Genomic DNA, 26,456 nt, shown 5'->3' with positions numbered 1-26,456 from the left:
TTTACAGTCATCTGACACACAATCTGATTTACTGAAAAGTTATATTATACTTGTTAGCTGAACAATCATTTGGCATTTGAGTTAAGAACCCCTGGGTATATGCCACTGAGACACAAAGTGGATAGTAGAAAGATAAGAAGGGGAGAGGAAGTCTAAAAACCATAGAGCATGTAATTTAGTGCAGGTGCTAATTATTCTGTGTTTAAAGCACACCAAGGCCCACTCTTTAACCATCTCACATATTCCAACTGTCCAGAAACAGATTCAGAGATTTCTTGAAGGGGAGATTTTGAGAGGTATGGTGGGATGTCCAAATAGTTGCCCGTCCATTCTATGATTCTTCACAGCTTGCTCTGAATTATTCATAACACACTGTGAAACATGAAGGTAGGTTTGTGGGGGGGGGGGGTATCTACAGATATAGATATAAACAAGCACAGCCTTGGCTTTTAAACCAGCAGAGAACAAGCTATTGCAGAACAAATGAATACAGCTTACCACAGACAGAAAAGAGTGTTCAACAACCCCTTGTGCTGAAAGATCTGCACTGGTTATTCGTATGTTTGTGGGCAAATTAAAAATTACTGTTTCTTACTTTTAAAGCCTGGATGGCTTGCGACCAAGATAACCCGAAGGACTGTCTCCTCCCATTCTATCCAGCCCACCAGTTAAGATCTTCATGTAAAACCCTTGCTCTCTGGGTCTTTTCAGAACAGTGACTAGAGACAGGCCATTTTGTGTGGTGGCACTTTGCCTTTGCAGTGCTTTCTCCTCTGAGGTTTGCCTGGGGCCTACTTTCTTTTAGGTGCTAGGTCAACACACCTTTTCACCCAGGCTTTTAATTATTTTTTTTTAAAAAAACCAGCTTTTAAATGGTCTGCTTCTGCTTTATGGATAGTTTTCGTGCTGTTTATGTCCAATAACTTGTGCTTTAAATCTTGCTTTAAATCATTATGTAGTTTTGCCTTGCATAAAAAAGCAAGATTTGGGTCCAGTAGCACCTTAGAGACCAACTAGATTTCCAGGGTGTGAGCTTTCGAAAGTCAAAGCTCCCTTCGTCAGAGACATGGAGTGGGAAAAGGTGGTACTGGACCCAAATCTTGCTCTTCTATTACAGACCAATATGGGTACCCTCTTGAAACTGCCTTGAGTAGGGCTCTGAAAAGGCAACACAGAAATACCCTAAACAAATAAGTAGAATAATGGATGTGTGTATGCATGCATGTGCATAATAATGGATGCGTGTGTGTGCAAGTGGAGGTGTGTGATCTTTGGTGTGAAAGGGAAGGAGAGGAATCCATACCTATCAGGGTAGTTAAAAGATCTCAAGACTTAACCTCAGAAGACCGTTCCCTTATTGTTCCACGCCATTTCATCCAGAGTAAACGCCACTCCTTGGGGTTGTAGTCAGAACCACGAATGCAGATTTGAATCCAACTTTCATTCATAAACATGCACTGGGGGAAAAATGGGGAAAGCCCATTACTTTACCATCCTGAATGGACAGATATCGAGGGGCAGCTGATTTATACAAAGCGACCTTAGAAACAGCGTCCTTCGTTTCCTGGCCAGTATTGGCAGCAGATCTAAGGTGGGCAGGGACCAAGCAGCAGGACCGGACTATCGGGGGATTACAACCCCACCCTTCTCGCCCGCCTCAGCCTTGCATCTCAACCCGAGCGCGCATCAGAAACGCGTCCCTCCTGCCCGGAATCGCGTCTGGCAGGCCCGGCCAGTTCCCACCTTGGCGAGCCAAAGCGAGGAAGAGCCTGCCCAGGCTGGCATGGATCCCACCGGGGCAGCCGCTGATCTGGCTCGGTTCTCCCTCCAGCTGCGGCGGCATCCGCGTCACCCAGGAAGCTTAAAGCCTGCCGCTGCCCCGAGCGCAGGAAACGCAGAGCAAGCGAAAGAGGGAAGAGCCGTTCTCGCTTCCCCGAGCCCTCCCCGGAGCCCTCTGGTGGCTGCAGAGGACCAGGCCTCCTCTTTGGCCTGCTGGAGAAAGCGTATCCTGCGCGCAGCTGCTAGTTGGGGTGGTGGCGTCCGTGTAAGTAGTAGCTCCCCGTGAACTATTGCAGGCTTCGCAACGGGGGGGAGGATTTTTTTTTTTTTTGCTTAAAAAGGAGTTATGGATTATTAGCTAAATGGAGCCTCCTTGTTCAGGAGTGGTTGATCGGATGAAGCCCTGCAAGGTGAGAGATCATTCGGTGGAAGGGCTGTGGCCGAGTATAAGGCAGCTTCACGCGTTCCGGGAAGAGAGGCTTGAGCTTCAAGTGTTACAGCGGCTTGTAGCTCAGAACTTAGAGCTATCCTGGCTAACCACGATATCACAAGACCTCACTCGCAACTGAACACTAACACACATTAGTTTAGGTGAATCAAGATGGGTAGCTGTGTTAGTCTGTCTGTAGCAGTAGAAAAGAGCAAGAGTCCAGTAGCACTTACAAGGCTAACAAAATTTGTGGTAGGGTATCTGAAGAAGTGAGCTGTGACTTCCGAAAGCTCATACCCTACCACAAATTGTGTTAGTTTTATTAATTTAGGTGGGTAGTTGTGTTGGTCTGCAGTAGCACAACAGACAACAGGATATGAGTCCAGTGGCATCTCGGAGACAAACAAAAATTTCAGAATGTAAGCTTTCAAGACATGAGTAAGATTTTCAGAGTGCAAGCTTTCTTCAGACACCAGTAGGAATGAAGATCTCAGAGCCTTTATATCCTAGCCAAAGGTGGGTGCGGTATTACAAGGGAAGACGTCAGGATGTAAAGGTACAATGCAACAATCAGTATTTGGGCTGCAGACACTTTCCTCGATTTTTGATCTACATGCCAGTAATCAATATTGTTAGAGGTGTGTATTTTCGAGTTATACAAACAGACACACTTATACTACTGTAGTTGTTTCTTATACTAGTTCTTTGTTGATCAAATTCCTGTTTGGCTGTTTTGTTCGCTTGAAAGCTAACTAACCCATCTAACTAAATTTAGGTCCCCAAACCACTAAACAATGAAATGAGCTTGTTTGCAGGAGTGTTGGACAAGTGAATTCAGTACGATTTTTCCCTTTAAGTTACAAGATATAAAATCATAACATAGTGCTGTATTAAATTATGTCATCTAGATTTTTTAAAAAGAGTAAATGTATTTTTTTATCTGAGGAAAAATATGACAGTGCAGTGAGAGGAGAGGCTTTAACAACATTCAACACAAGACCTCTGATAATCTTAAGAAGGGTTTGTGTGGCCAAAGGGAAGAATTGTGTACTGAATTGTGTACACCATTCTTGTTAAATCCAGCACTGTCTAAGTGAAAAACAGACACATTTCTGTAATGTTTTGCATGTAATGTATTTAATTTGGATTTTATTTCTGCTTGAGAATGTGGGTTTGTAAAATATATTTGTTACTGTGGATTTAAAATGCAGGCCTCTGAAGAAAGAGGGAGGGGATCTGGATGGGTGAATGGGGTCTGATTTTAGTCAGAGAGCTGAGGAAAGCGGTTTTCAGCCAGTCTTTGGGTGTCTCAGAGAAAGGATTCTGTCTAAATCAGGCAAACTGCTGTGTGCCTGGTTCAGTCTGTGTATATCTGAGAGAGATTATTCTGTCTAGATCAAGCAAGCTGTGGAAAGGCCTGAATGTACCTGTGTCTGTGTACATGAGAAGAAAGTTTAGTCTGCTAGTGAAGATCTGTGTGGAAAATTAGACTGTGTGACTGAGTCTGTGAATATACCTTTAAGAAGAGATAACTGTTTTTGAAACCACCAAGCTTAAGAACTATTCTGAAACCACTACGCTTATCAAAAGTCTGCAACCATCATACCGGCTTACCTATAAATAAATTCTATTTTGTTTAAGCAAGAAAGATCCCTTTTTCACTCTCTCAACTATCCTCACGAACTGACCATTCTGTCAAACTACCATCTGTAACAAGTAGGGTTGCTGATCCCCCAGTAGGGGTGGGGGATCCCCCACTCCCACCCTCTTGCCCCCCCTCACCTGGCTAGCAGGGGAACAGGCCTCTCAGGCCATGCTCCCAGCACGGCAGTGTCTCTCCTAGGAGTGATGTTATCACACTGGCTGCGGGAATGTTCCCGCACTTCATGCTAGTTTGGTTTAGTGGTTAAGAGTGTCAGGACCCTAATCTGGAGAGCCAGGTTTGATTCCCCATCCCCACTCCTCTGCTTGAAGTCAGTTGGGTGACCTTGGGTCAGTCACAGCTCTCTCAGAGCTCTCTCAGCCCCACCCACCTCACAGGGTGATTGTTGCAGGGCTAATAATAACACACTTTGTTGTAAACCGCTCTGAGTGGGTGTTAAGTTGTCCTGAAGGGCAGTATATAAATTGAATGTTATTATGTTATTATGCCAGGCCAATTTGGGCCATAAATAAGAGCACAGGAAGCTCAAAGCGCGAAGCACAGGAGTGCTTCCAGGGCCTGTGTGATGATGTCACTTGGGACCTGATAACCCTAGTAACAACAAGCCTTCCCATATTATCAATTAAACTGAGGAGGTCTAAGACAAAAAAAAACCTTTGGTGGCAGCGAAAACTGTTGCCTGGAATAAGGGAGGCAGCAACATAAAGGTCACACAAACAAAAGGAAGTTGTTCTCTAGGTAAAAGCCTGGTAAAGTCGAGAACACCTAGGGTTACCAGTCTCCTTCCCAGGGTGAGGGATCCCCAGCCCCCATGTCCCACCTCCAGCCCCGCTCATCTGGCTGGCAGAGGGAGACATGGGTGAGAGAAACATGCAAGCTCTCACAATCTCCCCTTGCTCTGGAAAATGTCATTTTCTGGCATGTTGGAGGAGCTGCAGGTCACCCTGAAGCCCAGTTCATTAAAAATCACCTCCAAAGGGGTGATTTTTTATTACTCTGGTGTCATTTTCTGGCACAACGGGAGCATGTGGAAGTATGTGCACTAGGGTTGCCAGGTCCCCTTACTCTCCTAGTGGGATGTTGTGGGATCTGGCACTCACCTTTTGGGACTTCTTGCGTGCACTCCCAACTTGGTGCAATGACGTCACTTCTGGGAGTAACGTCATTACATCTGGCAGCAGGCATGCTCCCTGTGGATTTTGCAGTGATGTCACTCCTGGAAGTGATGTTATCAAGCCTGTCGGGAGTGTACCTGCTGCGTGCTGGCCTGAGAGATTTCTTGCCTTTTCCCCAGGGCCTTTTCCCTCCACTGGCCAGGTGAGTGGTGGCAGAGGCTGGGAGCGGGGGATCCCCTGCCCCCACTGGGGGACTGGCATGCCTAATGTGTACAATTCATGTGAGCATTTGAGGTAAGTATCCTGCTGTCCTCTACTCCCCAGCACCTACCTCCCCAGTTTGGCCCCTGGGGGGCCTGGCAGCCCTAAGAACACCTGAAGCTCTGTGTAAGCGGAAATAATCATAATCATAGTGTGTTTATATACTACTCTTCTAGACAGATGAATGCCCCACTCAGAGCAATGAACAAAGTCTGTGTTGTTATTATCCTCGCTGTACAGTGATAATCTGGCAATCACAGAGAGAAAGCTTTGCGTTTGCAGTTCTAGACCTTGGTCACTAGATGGTACTGGGTGCTTAGAGACCGGTACTATGAAGACTTCCATGGGGGATTGTCTGAAGGATGTCCTTGCTATGTTATGAAACATTTGGGGGAAACTTTCTGTACAATACATGCTCCATTGTTACATATTGGCAATGACGGATCACCAAATTCATAACATCTTTAAGATAATGTATACTTTTTAAAAAGTCACAGCTTTATGCTACTTACAACAGTACCACCTCAGGAAATATGCAAAACAAGACCTTTCGGATTAATATTTTCATTAATTTCTACAAAATATACAACAATACATATTTTAAAGGCACGCAAATAACATAAAATATACTTCCAGCTCTTTCTAGACTATCAAAAAGTGATGAATAAACATTAATAGCAATTAATGCCTACGTCAATGGTGAGGAGTTTGGGCATGATCCTGAATGCCGCTCTTACGATGGAGGCTCAGGTAGCAGGAGTTGCCAAATCTGCATTTTTCCATCTTCAGCAGGTCAGGCTGCTTGCTCCGTGTCTGACCTCCCAGGACCTAATAATGGCGATCCATGCACTGGTCACCTTCAGACTGGGCTACTGTAATTCGCTCTATGCAGGGCTACCCTTGGGCCTGATCTGGAAATTACAGCAGATCCAGAATGCAATAGCACATGTCCTCATGGAGACACTGTCTAGGGCTCATACCCATTTGGTGCTGTGTCAGCTACACTGGCTCCTGGTTGAGTTCTAAATCCGGTTGAAGGTTCTGGTTCTGACATTTAAAGCCCTTAAGAGACTGGGACCAACATACCTATGAAACTGCCTCTCCTCTACCAGGGTTTTGTGTTCCGCTGATAAGCAGTTGCTGTTGGTCTCTGGCCCGAGGGACATTTGTCTAGCCTCAATCAGAACCAGAGCTTTTTTGGTCCTGGCACCAGCCTAGTGGAACGCTCTTCTGATGGAAATCCAAACCCTGCGGGATCTGTTACAGTTCGGTAGGTCCTGTAAACCAGAGATGTTTCACTTGGCCTATGGCTGAGCCAAGGCATTGGGGAGTTGTCCCTCCTGACTGCCCATATCTCGCCATGTCCACCCGGAAAATGATCTTATCCTACCAGTTGCATTTTGCAGCTCTGTAACAGCCTTATTTGGACATGATAGCAGACTCCTCTGTATTTTGCATTATTGGTATTTACTTGGTTTTATTGTTTTAATGGAAATTGTATCTGTACTATTTGATATTGCTGTGATCTATCCTGAGCCTGCTCATGGGGAGGGCAGGGTACAAATGGAATAAATGAAATGAAATACCATCTTTTCCCCCAGCAGTCAATAAATGGATTTTTTAACCAACAGTCAAAATTGGGCTCCAGCTCTTAACAGACTTTTCAGTTTGTACTCCTCCATTATTTCAATGGAATGATCTCGCGATTTAAAGATTTTGACTGCTTCCTCAATCTTTTTAATCAGCTTAATTGTGAGAATTTTAAACCTGTGCAAACTTTTCTTTTGCTATAATCATTTTTTGCTGTCCTTGATACATCAAATATCAGAATACGTTCAAAGAGATTATACAAACCATGTTTTTAAAAAAATGAATTGTGGGGCATCCTTTTATCTCTCATGACTCTCAGCTGAATGTGAATCATCTGCGCTGGAAAAATTATTTATTTAAAACTATTGGCTATCTTTCTACCTTAGAGGAGCTCAAGAAGGCTTACAATATAAAATAGAAGCAAACATAAAAATACATCAAAACTCAGTTAAAAACTACCTATGTGTTAAAAAGTGGTTAATTGATGTACAAATTCTTCTTGTGGCAATTCAATTGTGATGCCTCATTCACACATTCAAGTCAGCACTTGAAGCTGCAGTTATTGTGTGGGGAATGAGTATGCGTGAACTGCGATGAAGAAAGACACCCCAAAAACAGCAATAACAAAAACAACTCAACTACCAGCTAGGGTCAAAGTCAATAATTCAAAGGACTCACATAGGCAGCTGGCTGGGAATAGGATCCCCAGGAGTAAATATTTGTGCAGACACTAATTTTTCTGCAGTGTTTCGACAGCACTCAGACTGATAATCAGGCTGCCTGTATACAGAAAAGGAGGTTGACGGGGCAGAACGGAGGCACGTATTCTGCAACATGTCAGTAACTGGTCTGGCTAATTCCCCCTATGCCTTTAACAGCTGCACACCTAGTAGAAATTAATACATGGGTCCACAGCTCCACTCCAACTGAAATGAAACTTTTAAAAAACTACAAAATACAAATCTTGTATCTTGTGCCACTTTAAAGACTACCGCATGTGTTATGGCATAAGCTTTCACAGGCCACAGCCAAGTCCACCATCATAAATCTGTTCTTTAAGGATTTGCTGTAGGTGATGGACATGGAGCCCCCTCTTGAAATCAAAGCGAGTAGTCGAGGCTTTGAGGGGGACTAGGGTGCCATAATCTGGGGGGCTGGTCAACCAGGGGGGGCAAGGGAGGTGAGAAAACCATAGGGTGGATACTACCCCTATCCTACCACTCCACTGGGTAAAGTTTCTCTGTTGGAGGAAGGCTCCCCAGAGGATGGTTGGGTTTGTTTTCATATGGTATTCAAAGCAGATCTAGGAGGTATAATTGACTTTTTTTATTTAGCTTTCTTGATTTATTTAAAGCATTTATAACTTGTCTCTCCAGGTATGTGCTCAAGGCAACTAACGAAAGAAGATCTAACAACAAAATATGCACATTTAAAACAATGCATAGACACAACAATTGCAAATCAGTTCAGTGGAACTTGCATTAGTGCAGAGAGCCAAGCTATGCTCTTCTGAGTGCTTCACACTAGGCCTGATGTTATAAAGGTTTTTCTAAAGTGTGGTTATGTTGGGGTTAATTCAAAGCAGCTCAGAGTTCTGTGGGGACTTGTCATCTCCCACCCTCTAGCTTTCTGTTTAATTATTTTCACTCCCTTGTGTGTGTGTGTGTGTGTGTGTGTGTGTGTTTTGCTTGTTCCTCAAACTCCAGATGTTCAAGGCCCCTGTGACAGCTTTCTGGAGGCTGAAGGCAAGAACAGGCAACCTCTAAATGGCTCCACACCAACTGTGGATGGAGAGGCCCAACCTTAGGATCATGGCCAGGTTTGGTAAGCATGAGGGGTGATAGAAAGAGTAAGTATTTATGAACCAGTGAGAAGGCAATACACCAAGGGATGGGTGTTGCATCTGTAACTGGGGGATTTTGCATTAGAGGTACAAAAATTCAAACATGACCCTGATATTTGTGAACAAGTACAAATTTAGTTCGGTGGGGAAAAAACTGTCTGCAGGTTTGAATGCTTTTTAATCCACAGATGACAATTTTAGGAAGTGGGGAGGCGTCAACTAGAAACAATTGATTTTGCCTGCAATCTTATGCATGCTTACCTAGGACTCTTAGAGTAAGTCTTGGTGAACTTGGGGTTCAACTTAAATGTAATGGCCACAAGCATAGATGGCCACAAGCATAGATGGCTTTGCAGGGGGGGCTTAGACAGATTCACAGAGGAGACATCCAGGGCTTTTTTTCTGGGGAAAGAGGTGGTGGAACTCAGTGGGTTGCCCTCGGAGAAAATGGTCACATGGCTGGTGGCCCCGCCCCCTGATCTCCAGCCAGAGAGGAGTTGAGATTGCCCTCTGCGCCACTTGCAATCTCAACTCCTCTCTGTCTGGAGATCAGGAGGCGGGGCCACCAGCCATGTGACCGTTTTCAAGAGGTTCCGGAACTCCGTTCCACCACGTTCCTGCTGAAAAAAAGCCCTGGAGACATCCATTAGTAGTTACTAGCCATGGTGACTGAAGGGAGCCTCCATCTATAGAGGCAGCAAACTTCTGAATACCAGTACTGGGAAGCAGCAGCAAGGGAGGGCCTCTGCCTCTGCACCCTGTTTGTAAGACTTCAGGTCAACTGGCTGATCACTTTGTGAAACGGGATGCCACACTATTTGGATGCTACACCTACCCATGCAAATATATGCATGTTTCTCCAATGAGGTAAGTTGCAATTCCCCAAGGCTTTTTTTTATCTCAGGGCAGTGCCATGGGAAGGGTGAGGGGCTTATTTATTTATTTATATTCCACCTTTCTCACTGAGACTCAAGGTAGATTACATAATGTGAGATTAGTACAATCTATAGCAAGGACGTTTCCATGCAGTATCAAGAACATTTCCATATAGTGTCGAGGACATTTCCATAAGTAATGTCATAGGATAAATAAATACAAGTTTACAAAGACATAGTGTTAGCAAGGATCCAATACGAAGTTGAAGAATTTCTGAAACAGAATGTAATCAATTCTAGGACTAACGTTAGACAACATGAAGCACAGGTAGGATATAGGAGTATGTGTTTAAAGCAACAGATATTATGTAAGGCAACATAGTGGTGAAGTCTAAGGTCCCTAACTCATTAGTGAAGCATCTAAGACCCCCTCCTTACAATACCACCCCCCTATCTGAGTAAAAAGCCTTTTTGAATAATTTGGTTTTGCATTGTTTGCAGAAAGTCAGGAGAGCAGGGGTTCTCCTGGCCTCCTCAGGCAGGCCATTCCACAGGGTAGGGGCCACCACAGAGAAAGCCTGTGTACAGGCTGCTGTTGATTTTGCCCACGGGCAAACTGGCACCTGCAGGAGACCCATTTTGGATGAGCAAAGCTGCCGTGGAGGGACATAGGGAGGGAGGCAATCCCATAGGTATACTGAGCCAAGGCCATGAAGAGCTTTGTATGCAATAACCAATACCTTGAATTGAGCACGGTAACTGATAGGTAGCCAGTGGAGTGACTGACCTTCCTTGCCTTCCCACCACAGTCTTGATCCAAATCAAGCCCTCAATTGCTTGTATTTTCAAAGGGGAAAAGGTACCTGGGAACTCCATTTAGGGAATTTGTTGCTTCACAAGAAGTTGGGCCCTGAGTTTAGCACAGACCAACTTCAGCTTCATATATAAAAATGCCCTGTTTGGCACTATGAATGTCTGTGAACAAAAAATATCCGTCCTTCGAGCCGGAATCGAACCAGCGACCTAAGGATGACTTTAGTAGCTTCCTACAGTCCTCCGCTCTACCAGCTGAGCTATCGAAGGGATAGAGCTTCTATGCCACACTGCGCTTTGTAATTTGGGGTGTAACACCTACAGGGCATGGTGCTGGCTTAAAGACTGGAGTGTCTTCTTTGATGTTCTTCCTCCACCCTCTTGTATCATAGCCAGCAGATTTAAAGGCTTGGTGAGTTTGCTTAAGAAGTATGTAGATAAGGATGATCTGGTATAGGGGACTCTTAAAAATGCTTTTATTGCCTGTCAGCCTCTTCTGATGCTTTTGCCTGATAATTGGATAGAAATGGTTTAAATCAAAAAATAAATGTTTTTTATTACCCCCTTTTCTGTATTGTGACTCACTGGCTGGGCTGTTTCTGAATCCTTTATTATATGTTTCAGACTAAGGGTCAAGCTACACATCATAGTTTTTACCATGTAGTATCTGCGTTCCCTTGACCACTGTGTGGCTGTTCGTGTAGATTATCAGTACACCTTCAGCCCCAAGGGTCAAATTGGGAAAACAGGTGCAGGGGATGCAAATGTCACTTCTTATTTGATGCCATGGTCCCAATCTAAATCAGGGCCTCCCAAGATTGAGACACAAGTTCCCTCGCACCTGATATGTGACTGAGTCAAAGTCAGGTCAGGGGGACCCAGACCTGACACATTAAAAATATAGTGTGGTCTTAAGCTTTCACAAGCTGAGGAACAGGGGAACAGTAGCGAGCTGAGCTGTGCTTTGGTTTCTGTACTCTTGAGTCATTTTGTTTCTGCACTGGTTTGGTCCAAAGTATGATAAGAGTTCCTTTTCCATGGAGTTTTGTGCAAACATGGCTTTAGTGCAAAGATCAGATTAAGATTTTCTTTAGGTTTGCCAACATGGGTATTCTATGCACTTGGCTGAGATTAAATATTAACCTCCCATTTCACCAGCCAGTTTGTGAACTGAGGGCTGGTTTTATGGTCACAGCATGGAATGGGAGGAATTTCCTTGTATCTTCACTGATGTCATGGGCATTAGCTTTTGGAGAGTCAGGGCATTTGCACAACTACATTCTGGGCATGACCTGCAATCGCAAGCTGTTTGCTAACAGGGAGCCAAATCAGAAATGCGTGATCTGTTGAGGAGCTGAAAAATCAATTTGCATGTTTCAGTCAAACATTAATTAATATAATTAGTTCAACATGGATGCAACAGGCACTTGCATTTGTGCTGCTCTTGTTCTATAGAAAGCGTGATTGTGAAATTGTTGGCTTGAAACACAAAAAACTTGTTTCAGCCTTGAAATTAAGGACAGATTCACATTAGGGTAGTCACCAAGTTTTGCAGCCTCTCTGTTTTGCCTTAAAATTCCCTCTTAAAATTTTGTTTCTTCCTAGTGCCAATTGGACTGAGTCTTTGCAGTATTTTCTGTTTCCAGTTGTCATCCCTACCCTGAATATATGTAATTTTAAACATTATGGGGGTGTACCAAAGTCATAGGTTGCCTGGAGCACCAACAAACCTTTCTACTGGCCCTGCATCATATTGAGATACGATTAAATTCCAGAGCTGACATCTTTTTCCTCACCTAGGACTGATAGGTGCATAGCTAATGTAGTGTCAAGTGATAGTATCTTCAGTTCTTTCTGGCCTCTGACAGGACTAAAACCATTCAAGCCTGATAAAGAATATCTTTGGATCCTGAGAAAGAAGATGTTCGGAATATCATACCATTCTCCTTTACAATTGGCTCCCCCAAACTCCCACCCCCCCCCCCTGAAATCCTTTAATTGCCCAAAGAAGGACCAGCTTGCAGTAGTTTGTTTGTTGCAGTGCAGCTCCTCGGGGCATGATCCAACAGGCAGTAACTGGGCATCACAGGCAGGCAGACCCCCCCCTACTCCCCCCGCCCAATATTCCTCATCTCTACTGTCTTCTTCAAGGTGCCCAAGGCCACTCAGCCATCCAGTAATAATCCCTTCGTGAATATAATTCTGCAAAGTCAGGCAAAAAACCCGTCAAGTTCACCTAGCTTTTATAACTGTCCCCAGACTAGATGTTTGAAGGAGTATGTGGAAGCATGAATTGAAAAGCCAGTTCCATGCTATATAGACTTCACTAATTTGTTAAAAGGTACACACACAAAACACAGCTTTATACTAAGCCGGAGAATTGGTCTATCAAGAGAATTGGCCTATCAAGGTCAGTATTGTCTCTTTTGTCTAGCAGCAGCTCTTTCTCATCATATACCAAGGAATTGAACCTGAGATCTTCTGCATGCAAAGCAGATGCTCTACCACTGAAGCACACCCCCTTCTGTGAGCTAGCTTCTTAAAAAAGAACAGTAGCTTCTTAAAAAGAACAATAGTCCTTTTATAGCTCAGATGGTAAAATGGAGTAGAATGCCAGTAACGTATCCTTTTGCCAAATGGTAGAAAAGTCCATGGGCAGCTTTTATGGAGTCTGTTCCCTTGTGAGAAGAGGGCATTTGGAATCAATGTTTTCTGTAGTGGCTAGAATCTTGCATTGGGAAGAGCCAGGTTCAGATCTCAACTTTGTCATAAGCCTTGCTGGGTGACCTTGTGTCAATCATACTCTCATCCTCACCTCACAGGGTTGCTGGAAGATTAAAAAGACAGAAAGGAGAACCATACATGTCCCCTGAACTCCTTGGACAAAGGGAAAGACAAGCATTGATAGAGGTGTCTTTTTGTTTTACAAAATCTACATATTAATATATCTAATTCTCAATGTGGCCCCATCTGTGGATACTTAGATCCAGAAATTGGGGTCATGGACAGACAAGACAGAGCTTTCTACAAACCTGAGGAAAGCCCCAGGTTTGCAGAAAAATCTGAAATCTTTAAAAAAAATGGGAGGGGGGCCTAACCTCTCCCCAAATGATAAAAGGAGATCTGTAGCTTTAAAAAACAAATGTCCTCAATGGCCATCGATAAACAACCATAATGGTATTGCCTGCTTCAAGTCTTTGTTTCTGTCAGGAAGAGGAAGAGGGAGGGGTCCAGGACCCTTTCTAGGGCTGTTCTTGCTTTTGAGAGCAGACTTGTTGGGACCGGGCCTGGCAGCGACCACAAGGTAACTTGATAGCATGTGAATTGAACCCGTGCCTGGCTATTTGCTACTATAGTTTCAGACTATGATATAGGAGATGAAGGTTCCAATTACCACTCTACTGTGGAAGATCACTCCCCACACCTTTGAGGGCTTAGGGGAGGGGGTTAAAAATCCTTGGTTGAATATTGTTATATTGTTCTAATGTATCAGGTTCTCTGACTTCCCAGCTTTTGTTTTTTAAAAGAGTAAGACTCTAGCCCCTTTTATTGCAGAGGTATAAGGGGAAAGGCATACTTTTACAACACAAGGGGCTAAAAACTTACTTTAAAAAATTAAACCTGTGAATTCAGAGAACATGATTCACATATTGTTATATTGTCATAATGATATGACAATATTCAGTTACCATGAAAAAAACCTGAAAAGGCCCTGGGGGTAGGGGGATGGTTGCTGCTGGGAGACTGGAGCAGTGAAACTATGGGAAAATCTGCCATGTGGAAGCCTCATTACTGCTGTTCTGTATCGGCAGCTGCAACCGCAGTGGAGAAACTACACAAGCCTAGAAATCACCTCTGCGGGGTAGATTAGGCTGAGAAAGAGTAACTGGCCTAAGGGCTCCCCACTTCTTAACTGCTGCAAGAAGGCCACATTCCATACTTGCACATCAACCCAGCAGGCGGGATGTGACCTGAATTTCAAGATCTAGGAACATTTACTGATGGTAGCTCTCAGGAGCCATTAAGCAAACTGCTTTAGCCAGCAATCTGCACAAATGCCTACAGATGATAATTTCTTTATTTGACACAGCACACAGTGGCATTCCTGTAACTTCATTATACTAGCTGGCAAAGAGTTGAAAGCCATGTAGAATCAGTACATTAAAACTGGAGCTATAGTGTGTTTTTTTTTCCTTTGAGGTAAGCCAGGATTTTTTCCCCATCTTTGCGATGCAAATGATGAATATACATATCACTAATTCAAACACTGGTTTAGATTTCACAGGGGTTTCTCATATATGGAAGGTGGATGATATTTACCTATTCCATCCTCGCTGCTAAATAGGCCTGTGACTCTATCCCCAGCAGTTCCTGGAAAACCTCTTTCCCCTGGTGAAATGTCATGTGGCATTTCAGGGGACATTTCGGATTGCAGAGGAAGGGGGACAAATTCACAGGCAGAATCCTTCTGTCCTTCTTGTAATCCAAGCCACAGATTCAGTAAAGAGTTCCCTGCTTCCCAAGCTTTAGGTAGGCAATTCATCGTTCTATTTTTTTGAAGCACCACATATACTGTTGCACAGTTAAGATGATATAACTAAGTAGTTGATTTTTATTCTATGGCTATTGCTCCCCCCTCCCAAAATCAAGTTAGATAAGATGCTTTCCTTAATGATTAATATTATGAATAATATATTTACCCTGCAGTCCTATCCCATCCTCCTACCACAGAACTCAAGAGGCAGCATATATGCCATTTTATCATCACAGTCATCCTGTAAAATAGGTGGAGTTTAGACATAAGTGACAGGCCTATGGTCAGCCAGTGACCTTTCCCCAGTAAGCTGAATGGTTCTCCCTGGCTTGGTTTCATTAGTGTGGAATTTGATTGCTACAGAAGACTGAAACAGTTTGTGTAGTGGTTAGTGTGTTAGACTAGGTTCTGGGAGACCTGGGTTTGAATCTCCTGGATTTGGTGTCCTTGAACATGTCATTTTCTCTCAGCATAACCTTCATCACAGCGTTGTTCGAATGGGAGAAGGAGGAGAGCCATGTGCGTTGCACTGAGGTCAGGTCCTTGAAGGAGGCTGAGCTGAAAGCATTGTGGACAGATGCATATTCTGCACACCAGCTATTGGGATAAATTGGTCAAAGAGCAAACGTCCCACCACCTATTTTCCCTGATTGCAGCTGTTTTCCTTCATGTCATATAAGTGAAGTTGTCCCTTCTCTTCGCTCCATTCACTGTATTAAAAGAGGAAAGGGCCATAATCAGGAAAATACTTGAGAAGAAATCCAGTCTTCTCACTGTGGCTGCTTTCAACAAGGAGCCAACATTTCTTTTGGCCTGAGGTAGGAAAACGGTTGCTCTGGCATGGATGGCCCAAGATAGCCCAATTTCATCAGATCTTGGAAACTAAGCAGGGTTGGCCACAGTTGGATGGGAGACCACTAAAGTTGCTACACAGAGGCAGGCAGGAAATGGTAAACCATCTCTATTTGTCCCTTGCTTTGAAAACCTTGTGGGGTTGCCATAAGTCTGCTGTGACTTGATGGAACAAAGCAAAATAGTTTCATAACTCCCTGCTCATTAGGGGTTAAATACCACTCAGCCCACCCCTCCTCACTTCTTAAGGAAAATTGTCCAAGTTCCTTCCCTGTGGAAATAAAAGCATCTTGGGGATGGCAGTTTGAGAGGAAGCAGCATATGAGAAAGGGTTAAAAAGCCCTTGCCCTAGTCTGCCCCTGGAAATTGCAGTTCTAGCAGCTTTGGTCTGTAAAGGGAACAAGGTCCTTTAAAATAATCACAATGTGGTTCTGCCCCCATTTTTCCCTTGAGCAGGTTGCTGAGGGCTGTGTATCTTTTCAGTGCTTCTGGGCCTGGCTGTTATGCCAACTACGCAGAGCTTCTTGAGTCCCTTGGAGAGATGCTTCGAAGACCCAGAATACAACAGTCTGCTGGAGATTGCAAAGAACGGTTTGGGCAAAGCTGAGAAACCAAAACGGATTGTCATTGTGGGAGCTGGAATCACTGGCCTTGTAGCTGGGAAAGAACTGCTGGATGCTGGCCATCAGGTGATGAGGCACTGTGGCATAGTGATTAGATACTGGGTTAGACTAGGATTCGGGAGACCCAGGTTCAAATCCCCTCAACTGGGTGACCTTGGGCTAGTCACCCTTTTAACCATACCTACCTCACAGGGTGGTTGTGAGGATAAAAATGGAGAAACGATGAACCAAGTATGCCACCCCGAGTTCCCTTGAGAAAGGATGGGATAAAAATGCATTGGGTATTTAGAGAAGAGGAGACATTGGCAGCTGTCAAGGTAGATATATAGAATGGATTAAGAAAAATGAGAAATTTATAGGACTCAAATTCCCCTTCCCCTCACCCAAATCCATGCCCTGGTCAAAGCCCCCCTTGATTTATAATCTCTAATCATTCCTTCCTAATCACTTCTGTCATCCAGGAGAATAAGATTAAGCTGCTTTTCCGCAGATTGGATAATGCACTTTCAATGCACTTTTGTGATTGTTTCACACAGGAAAATCCAGTTATAAATGGTCACTAAAGTGCATTGAAAGTGCATTATCTAATGTGTGTGAAAAGAGAGTGCAATTCTAAGCAGAGTTACACCAGTGGGCTTAAAAGAGTGTAGTTCTGTTTAGGATTGGACTTTAATGAAGAAAATGTAAGTTTAGGCTTTTCAGGAAGGTGCATTTTGTATTTTTGATTCTTTATGGGCTGCATCTAGCCTCTGAAGGAACTTTTTCTGGTCCTTAGTTGTCCTATCACATTTTAATTAAGAGATGATAATATGAGGGAGTTACACTCATTTTCCCATTTAAGGAAAAGAGGCGTTGAACATTGTATGGAATTCTCATATGCAGGCCCACATCCTTAAAAGGATGGCCCACTCGCTGAACGCTGCCAGCTTTTCCTCTTTACTCCACATGTCTCCGATTTCAAAATGGTAGCAGCTGTTTGGTTTTTGGTTTTTCGGTGCCTTTTCTGAGAACATGCTTTCACATGGTCCCTGAAAAGGCGCCAACAAAATGGAAGCCAAACAGCCTGCTACCATTTTGAAATCAGAGACATGTGGAGTGAAGGGGGAAAGTCGGCAGCTTTTGGTGAGTGGGCTATCCCTTTAAGGATGTGCGGAAATGGTTGTATTTAGGGAAAGAAAAGGCTCACTGTCAGACTTCTACAATGCAAACATAGCTCTGGTTTCCTGTAAACCATGGTTTGCAAATCAGCAGCCAGTCTGGTAAATGTCCCAAGACTGGAGCTCTAATTAGCTTCTGTAAAGATGTAATGCTGAACCTTGGTTAAGATGTCCAGAGGAGTTGGCAATTCACAGCAGGGAGCGAAAGGAAGGTAGTTTCTAGGTCCAGCTTCCCATTTGCTACCTTAAGGACCACCTATTCCCATATGAATCTATCTGAACCACTATGGTAATCTTCAGAGGCCCTGCTTTGAGTGTCCCTGTTATCTGAGGCTATATGGGTAGAAACCCAAGAAAGTTATGACACCAAATGTATGGAATTCCCTCTCCAAGGAGATTTGCCTGTCCCCCTTGGTCATTGTCTTCTGTCATCTGGTGAAAACATTTCCATTTTGTTTGATGTTCTCTCAGTTATAGTCCTTTCTGTTTAATTATTGTTTTCACTTTCTCTGTTTCCCTCTTTGTCTGTGTGCACATGTGTGTTTAAAGCTGGTTTTTGTTTTTGATTGTTCGCCACCCTGGGAAGCTTAACAGGTTGAAATAAGCTCGGTATGTTTAACTTGGAGAGGAGACGACTGATGACTGAGAGGTGATATGATTAGGGGTGAGCAGGGACATAAAGATTCGGTTTTCCCACTTTGGAATTTCTGAAGTGGGAAAAAGTATGAAATAAGTGATTTCCAAAGAGGCAAGCCACTTTGGAAACCGCTTATTGCCCCGTTTCGGTATGCTCCGTGAAGATTTGGAGCACACCAAAGCTTCTGGTCCCACCACTTACTTCACCCGACTGGGTGAAATAAGCTGCAGCAGGGCTTCTTGCGCTCCAGCTGGCCAGCGGGGGGGGGGATCCCCCCGCCAGCCAGCTGAAGTTTAAAAGGCCCTTTATATGATACCCCTCTTCAAGAAATCTGAAGGGCTGTCACATGGAGGATGGTGCCCCAGAGGGTCGGACCAGAAACAACAGGTTAAAATTAAAGCAAAAGAGTTTCCAGCTAAACATTAGGAAGAACTTTCTGACAGAGCAGTTCCTCAGTGGAACAGGCTTCCTCAGGAGGTAGTTGGCTCTCCTTCCTTGGAGGCATTTAAGAAGAGGATAGGAGGCCCGCTGACAGCAGTGATGATTCTATGGCTCAATATTAACATATGCCAATCAGAAGAGGGAGGGCATGAAGGGATGAGTCAGTGCTAGGCTCTCATGGCCCTTTCTTACATGGCTTGGGGTAATGCCAATTGGCACTTTGAGGTCAGAAAGAAATATTCCCCTAGGCCAGATTGGCTGGGTATCCCGGAGTTTTTTGCCTTTCTCTGGGCATAGAGCAGAGGTCACTGGGGGAGGCGAGGGGAGGAGATAGCTGTGAATTTTTGCATTATACAGGGGGTTGGACTAGTACCCATCCAGCTCTATGTTTCTAATTAAATGATAAAAATATGGATGTTCTTCCATGAGCTAACATACCTGCCTTATGGTATGACCTGTGTTACGCAAATCCTCATGGAAAAGACCATCTATGTTGTGGTGGTTCTGAATGCAGACAGGAGGTTTGTAGACTGGGTAGCTCAAACATCAGGATAGGGGACCTTCTTCCTTCAGGACATGCTGGCTTGATTTGAGACCCAGGTGTGCGTAGAAGATTGCTACTTGACTCCATTTCCTGTTGAAATGATTTGATTCTTAGATCAGAGTGTTTATTATGTTCTTTTTCCCCACCATCAACTGAGCCAATTGGCGTTACTTAATTACTATTTTCCACCTTGGGGCTAGACTATTAAAAACCAATTATATAACTGGGTGGGCCACAGAATGTAAAGTTGCACAAACCTATGTTTAATAAAACAGGCACACAACTGGCACAATCACTTGTATATTCCATTTGGCAAATGTAGCGCACCCTGTACTTTTGTAAGCTGGGTGTGCTACTGTACAATATAACTTGCAGACTCTGAGTAAGATCTACAGAGACATGTGGAGGATCTAGAAAGCAGCGTTATTGTCAGCACATGAGAATGGAGACTCGAATTTTTAATCATATAAACTATGGCCTGGTGCAGGTGTCTCCAGTGTAGTACCTGTGGGCGACATGGTGCCCACCAAGTGTTTTCAGAAGGCGGGAGGGGCCAAAGCTTCTGATTGGTCATTGGTGATTTGATCGGCTGTGCAGATTTTTTAAAATGTTGCTTTAGCAGTGGCTGCCACCACAGCACAAAAATGTTCACTGTGTGGGGAGGAAGACTTAATTTGGATTGTAATCTGTATTTTGCAAGGTCAACCACTCCATCAATATCTTACAAAGTTTTAATTTTTTAATAATGGCAGTATGAAGGGAAAGCATTATTTGTAGTGTTGTTATATGTTGCTGTTTTTTTTCTTTCCTTCCCCTGCCCCCCTTCTTTCCCTCTGTATTGTTAGTTAATGTAGGTAATAAAAAAATAAAAAAATTTCAAAAAAAAATGTTCACTGTGTGACTGAGGGCAAGCTGTGGTAGCCATTTTGTGGCTGTGCCTACTACCTTGCATCAAAATTTCAAAGGTGCCCACAGGCTCAGAAAGGTTGGAGATCCCTGGTCTGGTTCATTTTTGAGAAAATATTTTGTTTATTTATGGCATTGATATGTGACTTGTCTGCCTGGAGGAGCCCAAAGCAGCTCACAACCCCCGCAGCCCAAATACAATAATATAACAAAATACCAAATGGAACAATCAGGTCCTGGTTGAAGAGGCTGCCTAACACAGGCCCAGAGCCAAGGGGAGGGGGAAAGGGGCAAAATCTCTCCCTCCTTCTTTCCTAAGCGCAACTGCACTGATAAAAGAAGCAGTGCCTTTCTCACTGCAGCCTCATGACCCACATATCTATTACTCCACATTGGTCTCTGTACCCCAGGAGTCGACTTTCCTGGGGTCAGAAAGCACTACTGTAGTGAGGGGAAATCAGGGACGATACGCAACATCAACACCTTCCACTGATGGTTCACTAGATCCAACCCAGTTGCTTAAGTTTAACCAAATGGGACCCTCAGTCCTTAATGTTAGTCTCTGGGGAAGAGTGAATTGTTATAAGGAGTGTGAGAACCTGTATACCTCTCAAGAGGTGTATTTTTTCTTCTGTGTGAGATACATGCGGGCACTGTGGGCCCAGAATATGGATGAGTGTAGGGCCACCTCCATGTCCTGTGGCCTTAAATGGTTTCTTCTTTGCCAGGTAGCTCAACAATGCACAACAGTTAGGCCTCCCAACAAGAGCAGTAGTTTTATGAGCCAGACCTTGTGGTTTTATTTGCACAGGTGCATCAGTTCTGAAACAGAGCAGTTAATAAACAGAAAGGCAATCCCTGCCCTTGGGGATCTTAGGTAATCAAGGGCAAACAGCTGTTCTTGAGAGTGACGGTTTCAAGAAACTGACAGAATACATACCATGCCACAGAACAAAAATGTTCCACCTTTTTTTGCAGTAGTGTTTCTCAGACTCTTTGAGCACGATCCCTAAACTTATTCTACCTCTTGCTCCTCTCCCCCAACTCAGCACCAGCTATCTGTTCCGCACCCAAGTGTGCAGCAGCCCTTGTGTACAGTCATGTGAATGCAGCCTACAGCTGTATGCAAACATCTGATCTCACACTAGCATTCAGTGGGAATAGAGCAAGATTCCTCCTGGGAACATGTCCTCCTTCCAGACATTCCATGCTAAGATCTATCCTAGAATTTAAGGACCCCACCTCTAGACAATACCATGAAAACTTCAGAAGTAGTTTGGCAATAGAAATCTATTGCTCATGCAAATAATGAGGCTTGGTGGAAACTGATGTCCTTCAAATTCCACGATTCTGGGTGTGCATGACTGTACCATCACCGTCCTGGGTCACACTGTCAACAACATGCAATGGAAGTGTTTCATTATCACCGCAGTTATAGTTCCGATGCTTTTTGCCCCTAGGTGACCATTTTGGAAGCTAGCAATCGTGTGGGAGGCCGAATGGAAACTTATCGGGATCCAGCGGGTGACTGGTATGTGGATTTGGGCCCTAGGCGTTTGCCTTACAGTCACAGGTAAGTACTGATTATGATCCTCCTACTATGGTAATGTGTCCTTTAATATCACTACTTCCAGAATCTGGTCTATTCCCAGCTAGTAAAATGGTCATCATTAAGACAGCTATTGTGTGTAGAGAGGGCTGGTATATACCATGTGGGCAGTTCAGTGCATTGTGTATGCATTACACATACACCCTGCAGGATCCCTATCAGTCAAAGAGGGACACCCAGTTTCATGAGTAAAGCCGATGTTGAGCTCACTACAGTTGTGTCTCCAACAGCAATGCTTTACTTTTCCCTGTAAGAATGAATGTGCAAAAGTAAACGGTTACACTCGAGAGTTAAACTTGCTCCTTGGCTCAGCCATGAAAATCAGACTTTCTCCTAATTGTTTCTCTTTTCTTGGTCATATTAATGCAGGGGTCACCAACCTTTCTGAGCTTGTGAGCACCTTTGGGAATTTGAAGGGAGGTAGTGAGTGCTATCCTAAAATGGCTGCTGCAGGAAGCAGAGTAAAATCCAAAATGGCTACCACAGGAGGCAGAGCCAAACACTTCCTTCTTGTTTTACAAAAGAATCACAGAAAGGGAAGGGAGGGAGAATGAGAAGGGGGAATACAAAGAACAAAAGCCTGAAGACAGAATGGACCCATGCACCAACTAAGGAAAGCCCATGTATTCACCAGTCCTCCTCCTCCAGTGGTTCTGGCTGCGGCTGCTATTGCAGCCAGAGAAACCCTTTCATTTGTATGAGGGCAGCTACTAACAAGCCCTGCCTTACAGTGGCCCTACCTACTTTCTGAAAAGCTCAGCAGGCACCAGGGAAAGTACTGACAGGCACATGGCACCCACATTGGAGAATGCTGCAGTAGCGTGTGGTCAAGTGCTGTGGTATAAGGCAGAATGTGTGGAACTGGCTCTTTTTAAGCATGGGAGATGATGATAATACATCTGTACCATGCATTTAATATTATCCATTCCTCCACTAACATCCCCCTTCCTGCTGTTTCTCTGTGATGCTGTCCTTTCTTCTTTCCTGTCACGTTTTGCAGAATTGTCCGGGAATATGTAAAAAACTATGACTTGAAATTGAACTATTATTCTGAGGGCAATGGCAATGCCTGGTATGCGGTGAACAACATCCGAGCCCGGGTCAAAGATGCAGAGAAGAACCCGGACATTCTGGGGTACCATCTGGATCCTTCAGAACAAGGGAAGTCTGCTGTGGAATTATACTATGAAGCTTTAAAACCAGTAAGTGGGGGATCTCCCAAACACTTCTGTGTTATAGATCCAGAGGAGTTAGCCATGTTAGTCTTTAGTTGCAAAATACTAAAGAGTCCATCTGATGAAGGTTCTTGAAAGTTTCTTGAACTTTCTTGAATGGTTCTTGAAAGCTTATGCTATAAATAAGTTGGTTAGTCTTAGAAGTGCTATTGGGCTCTTTATTTTTATGTTAATTCTACTTTGCCTGCTTGCTAACACTTTGGAATGGTCCTCACCTACTTTGAGAGAACTGATTACTCATTTGGTTAGATATTGTTTTGATCTGGCCTCTCTTTGTAACAGCCTCCCAAACACCTTTCTGTTGCTTATATAAATATATTGGCCCAATGGCTGGACACTTTACACATCTCATGAAGTGAGCCTTGACTCACAAAAAGCTGGAATAAATTTAGTTAATCTTTAAGGCGAAACTGGACTCCTCTTTTATAAGTGAGAGGGTGGATGCTGGGGCAGGAAGAAGTCACCCTAACCTCAACCCAGAGGTAGTTGTATGCAGCAGTTTGCACATGATTTCTTGTCTAAGACCATAATAAAGATGTGCATTTCTCACTGCTTGGTTGCATGGTAACATTTTAACATGCATCCCTCTCTGTACAGTATAATGTGATGGGGAAAGTTTTGGATGATTCAAGCCAAATATGGCTTGTGGAGTAACTTTGTGGGGTGCACATCTGGGATCCTCACTGAGAAATGATCTTTGCACACCATTGCTGATCCAGCCGTAATTATTCTTGATCTTTCCTGGCCATGTCACGTCACATTAATTCCCTGCATGTTTTGATCCAGGTATTGCTGCTGACCAGAGACTGATGGGGGTCCTCACAATATTTCCATGCAAGGTACAGGATTGCCATTCAAGTATCCTTGACAAATAACCATTCTTTGTTTCTACTTGCCAGATAGAAGAGGACTTAGAGAGATCAAACTGTAGCAATGTGCTAGAAAAATATGACACCTTTTCCCTCAAGGTATCAAATGTCTGTCTGATTTATTAATACAAGTAGATGATATTTAGAGATTAAGCCATTTGAGGTCCGAGAGCTGCTTATCATTGTATTTTTTCATATAATCATGTTAATTTGTGGCCAGACTAGATATTATAAAAGATACAGAACTGCTCCTATTCTCTTCCTTGCAACGTCTAACAGAAAGAGAGTATAGTAGTGGCATCATCATGGTTACATTACCCCACTCTCACCTCACATCGTTGGCTGGTGGGAGTGGGAAGGCAGGAAGATTGACAGTGTGATGTCATCATTCCATATATTGTTTGTTTCAGACATTACTAGTCAAAGAGACATAAATGAGGTCGTTCCATGTTTCTAATACAGCAATGACTAGTTTAGCCCTGAAAGTGCAAGCAGATCATAACCTGCATGAGACTTTTCTGGCCAAGTCACAAACCCTACCTCGGTTTTTGCAGGCTCAAAAAATCATGGGTTTCTTCTAAGAAAGTGTATGCGGAAATTAACAGGAACATAAAACACGATTAATTAAAATATGTAACTTCAAATTGGAAAACTCAACATGTGTAAATTTCAAAGACTGAACTTAAAATCTGAGAATAAGATCCTGATGAGTGAATTCAGAAATGGTCTTCAAATGTTGACACAGAGAAATCGCTATCTGAATTTAAAATTTTAATGACAAAATTTCAATGTTTGAATTTTCACGTTAAATTTTGGATTTTAAAATGAGGAGACAGTTTTTTAAAAATACCTCCAAAATGTTTTGAATGCAATTATTATGTATTTACAAGGTTTGCCAACATATGACTTTAGGGTTGTTGTTTTTTACACTCTAGTATTTCATATTGATAACTGTTTCCCCCTCCATAACGTATAGTATTTACGAGGTGGGGGCTAAAATCATATGCTGACCATATTCTGAGATAAAGTCATATTCTAGAGGGGATAAACTACACTGTGAATTCAGTACAGGGGAATGAAAACTCAGAATTTGAGTTCTACTCTAATGATACTTTGTAATATACTTCCAACATTCCTTTCCTCTCACAACAGGCCTATTTGATTGAAAAGGGGAACCTAAGTCATGCAGCAGTGCAAATGATTGGAGACTTGCTTAACCTGAGTGCAGAGTTTTCTCGTAGTTTCATTGAATTCCTCCGGGAGATTTTTCTGTTTACTCGGGAAAAGAGGTAAAGAAACAGTGGTGGGTGGGGAATCCAACCCCTCCCTACAGCTCCCAGTTTTTCTCTTTCTCAGTTGAACCAGGACGCTGCTCCCTGCACCCTTGGGCCCGTGAGTGTGGGGGGAAGAGTGAAGAAATCAGCAAGCAATTTGAGCTAAGATATTAGCCTCACAACCCAGAATTATCCTGGTCCTCAGAATCAGATGATTTCGAACAGCCTATTCTATGCCATACTGTGCTTATGAAGCACTTAGCTGTGCTTTCCCTCACTTAAGCCAGCAGGCTATCCCTCTGAGCCTTCTAATGTCTCAAATTATTGTCAGACCGTGGAAGCTAAGCAGGATTGGCCTTGGCTAATATTTGGATGGGAGACCTCCAAGAAAGTCCAGGGTCACTATGGAGAGGCAGGCAATGACAAACCACCTCTGTTTGTCTCTTGCCTTGAAAACCCACTGGCTGTGATTTGATAGCACTTTACACACACATTTGCCAACACTGGAGCCCATCACTTGAGTCTGTTCCTCTGCCTTCAAGACATCAGAATACTCTGTTTTTTTCCAACCTTCTTTCCAGTATAGAATGAAAGTTCTGAATGAACAGCTGTTGTCTCCAGGAAAATATTCCCTGCTTGGATAAAGTAGAGCAGGTTATGCAATTCTTTGTTTTCTTGGATGAGAAAACGTATGTAGACCAGATTCAACTTGTGGTTGCCAGTAACTCATCAGCTGATGCAGAGTAGTGCATGAATCTCCTAGAAGCCCTAGGAAAAGATTGCAAAAAGATCTGCTCTTGGGTTTTCTTTTTTAAAAAGCTTTTATTACACAGGATTTTTCTCTGTACCAAGGAGATCCATTTATGGTGTTCTTCCTAGTCTATGTTCTGCTTCTGGGACAGAATAAAACTTAGTAACATCATCATCATCATCAGACTGCCTTTCACACTGAGATCCAAGGTAGATTACATATTGCAAGTGAATACAATATGATATCAATGGCTAGGACATTGACAGCAAAAATACAATAGGATCAACAGTTGGGACATTCAATGAAAACAGACACAATAGAGCATGGTAGCTGCAAATGTGAAATCTAGCATAAAGCTGAATATATAGATGAAATCTTTCTGAATTAAAGCATAAGTAATTAACATGAAATCTTTAGCAATGTTGAACTACCCAGTAGGAGTATATCTACATCAGCAGACAGTACCCAATAGCCTAGTCTACAGTCCCTGTCCCTTCCCAAGGTATTTCTTTGAGCTATCTCATATGACACAGTCCTATAATCTCTATATGATATCCTCCTGGATAATTCAGTCTTTTATGGAAAGCCAAGAGAGTGGGAGTTTTCCTGACCTCCTCAAGCAGGCTATTCCACAAGGTGGGGGCTACCACAGAGA

General features: G+C 43.4%; 1 protein-coding gene and 1 non-coding gene across 9 annotated transcripts in view; one reads left to right on the top strand and one right to left on the bottom strand.

Moving 5' to 3' along the window:
• The first annotated feature begins 1,903 nt into the window (after positions 1-1,903).
• The window catches only part of LOC129327468 (L-amino-acid oxidase-like), a 28,288-nt gene continuing 3,735 nt past the window's right edge, over positions 1,904-26,456 (top strand). The window contains exons 1-9 of one of the 8 annotated variants that reach the window (XM_054976154.1): positions 1,904-2,044; positions 8,545-8,662; positions 9,374-9,548; positions 13,192-13,279; positions 16,239-16,444; positions 21,524-21,636; positions 22,673-22,874; positions 23,807-23,875; positions 24,929-25,065. In XM_054976154.1, coding sequence (XP_054832129.1) covers positions 16,259-16,444; positions 21,524-21,636; positions 22,673-22,874; positions 23,807-23,875; positions 24,929-25,065 — 707 coding nt within the window. In that variant the 5' untranslated portion in view covers positions 1,904-2,044; positions 8,545-8,662; positions 9,374-9,548; positions 13,192-13,279; positions 16,239-16,258. The other 7 variants (XM_054976152.1, XM_054976156.1, XM_054976151.1 and 4 more) reach the window with 7 other exon arrangements.
• TRNAY-GUA (transfer RNA tyrosine (anticodon GUA)) lies at positions 10,552-10,639 on the bottom strand. The gene is given in 2 exon segments: positions 10,552-10,587; positions 10,603-10,639. It is a non-coding gene; the product is annotated as a tRNA-Tyr (tRNA).

Source organism: Eublepharis macularius, chromosome 4 (assembly GCF_028583425.1).
Source record: "Eublepharis macularius isolate TG4126 chromosome 4, MPM_Emac_v1.0, whole genome shotgun sequence".
Taxonomy (NCBI): domain Eukaryota; kingdom Metazoa; phylum Chordata; class Lepidosauria; order Squamata; family Eublepharidae; genus Eublepharis; species Eublepharis macularius.
The sequence above is the reverse complement of the archived record's forward strand: the minus strand, read 5'-3'. Positions and strand labels throughout refer to the sequence as shown.